The sequence below is a fragment of the Neopelma chrysocephalum genome, unplaced genomic scaffold (assembly GCF_003984885.1).
Source record: "Neopelma chrysocephalum unplaced genomic scaffold, ASM398488v2 Primary Assembly neopelma1_92901, whole genome shotgun sequence".
Classification (NCBI taxonomy): domain Eukaryota; kingdom Metazoa; phylum Chordata; class Aves; order Passeriformes; family Pipridae; genus Neopelma; species Neopelma chrysocephalum.
Genome location: NW_020921625.1, coordinates 1 through 1,973, shown reverse-complemented (window position 1 = coordinate 1,973; position 1,973 = coordinate 1). Strand labels below are relative to the sequence as shown.

Sequence of the window (1,973 nt, the reverse complement as noted above, 5' to 3'; positions counted from 1 at the left end):
GGGGGGGCTCGGGGGGCTCGACACGGCCCGGCTGCTCAGGGGGGTCCTCCTGCAGCAGAGCCACCCCCGCGATGGAAACGGGCAGCCCACCCTGACAGCCATCTATACAGACTGGTGGGTAATGGGGATACTGGGGATACTGGGGATACTGGGGGGGACATGGGGGGACAGCCCACCCTGACTGCCATATACACTGACTGGTGAGTAATGGGGATACTGGGGATACTGGGGGAATGGGGGGACAGCCCACCCTGACTGCCATATACACTGACTGGTGGGTAATGGGGATACTGGGCACACTGGGGGAATGGGGGGACAGCCCACCCTGACCACCATCTATACAGACTGGTAATGGGGATACTGGGGATACTGGGGATACTGGGGACACAGGGGGACAGCCCACCCTGACCGCCATATACACTGACTGGTGAGTAATGGGGATACTGGGGATACTGGGGATACTGGGGGATGGGGGACAGCCCACCCTGACTGCCATCTACACCGACTGGTAATGGGGATACTGGGGACACTGGGGACACTGGGGGGATCCTGGGGGGTGGGGGGACAGCCCACCCTGACCAACTGGTAATGGGGATACTGGGAATACTGGGGACACTGGGGACATGGGGGGGACAGCCCACCCTGACTGCCATCTATACAGACTGGTAATGGGGATACTGGGGATACTGGGGACACTGGGGGGGATCCTGGGGTATGGGGGGTGTGAGGGACAGCCCACCCTAACTGCCATCTGCACTGACTGGTGGGTAATGGGGATACTGGGGACACTGGGGACACTGGGGACACTGGGGGGATCCTGGGGGATGGGGGGACAGCCCACCCTGACCGCCATCTACACCGACTGGTAATGGGGATACTGGGGATACTGGGGGGACAGCCCACCCTGACTGCCATATACACTGACTGGTGGGTAATGGAGATACTGGGGACACTGGGGACATTGGGGACACTGGGATATGGGGGGACAGCCCACCCTGACTGCCATCTACACCGACTGGTAATGGGGTGTGGGGTATGGGGTATGGGATATGGGGTATGGGGGGACAGCCCACCCTGACTGCCATCTACACTGACTGGTAATGGGGACATTGGGGACACTGGGGACATGGGGGGGATCCTGGGGTACCTGGCGGCCCTGCTGTGCCAGGCTGGTGCCATCCCATGGGTCTGATCCCATGGCTTCCATCCCATGGCTCCTATTCCCATGGCTCCCATCCCATGGCTCCCATCCCACGGCTCCCATTCCCGCGGCTCCCATCCCGTGGCTCCCATTCCCATGGCTCCCGTTCCCAGGTACCTGGAGGCCCTGCTGTGCCAGGCTGGTGCCATCCCGTAGGTCCTGTGGGTCTGATCCCATGGATCTCATTCCCGTGGCTCCCATTCCATGGCTCCCATCCCATGGCTCCTATTCCATGGCTCCCATTCCCATGCTCCCATTCCCATGGCTCCATTCCCAGGTACCTGGAGGCCCTGCTCCGCCAGGCCAGTGCCGGGTCGGTGGTTCTGGCCCCGGCTCTCCAGGCCTTCAGCACCGTCCCCCGCGAGGAGCAGCCGCCCTTCAGCGCCGCAGAGTTCTCCGACATCTCAGGTGGGGTCTGGGCCCCCAACCTTCCTGAATCCCCCATCTTCCTGTGTCCCCAACCTTCCCAAATCCTCCATCTTCCTGTGCCCCCAACCTTCCTGAATCCTTCATCTTCCTGTGTCCCCAACCTTCCTGAATCCTTCATCTTCCCGTGTCCCCAACCTTCCCAAATCCTCCATCTTCCTGTGTCCCCAGCCTTTCCTCCCCCCCAATCCTGTCCCCATCCCATCCCTGTGCCCCCAACACCATCCTGTGCCCCCAACCTTCCCAAATCCTCCATCTTCTCACATCCTCAACCTTCCCGAATCCTCCATCTTCTCACATCCCCAACCTTCCCAAATCCTTCATCTTCCCGTGTCCCCAACCTTCC

The 1,973-nt window shown here is 61.3% G+C and overlaps 1 protein-coding gene across 1 annotated transcript; it reads left to right on the top strand.

Moving 5' to 3' along the window:
- Window positions 1–970: 970 nt before the first annotated feature.
- LOC113980183 (nck-associated protein 1-like) lies at window positions 971–1,720 on the top strand (the record flags this gene model as incomplete). Its single annotated transcript, XM_027707415.1, has 2 exons — window positions 971–1,018; window positions 1,479–1,720. Coding segments are annotated over exons 1-2 (283 nt in total), but the record flags the coding sequence as incomplete, so codon positions are not given.
- Between the last annotated feature and the right edge of the window lie 253 nt (window positions 1,721–1,973).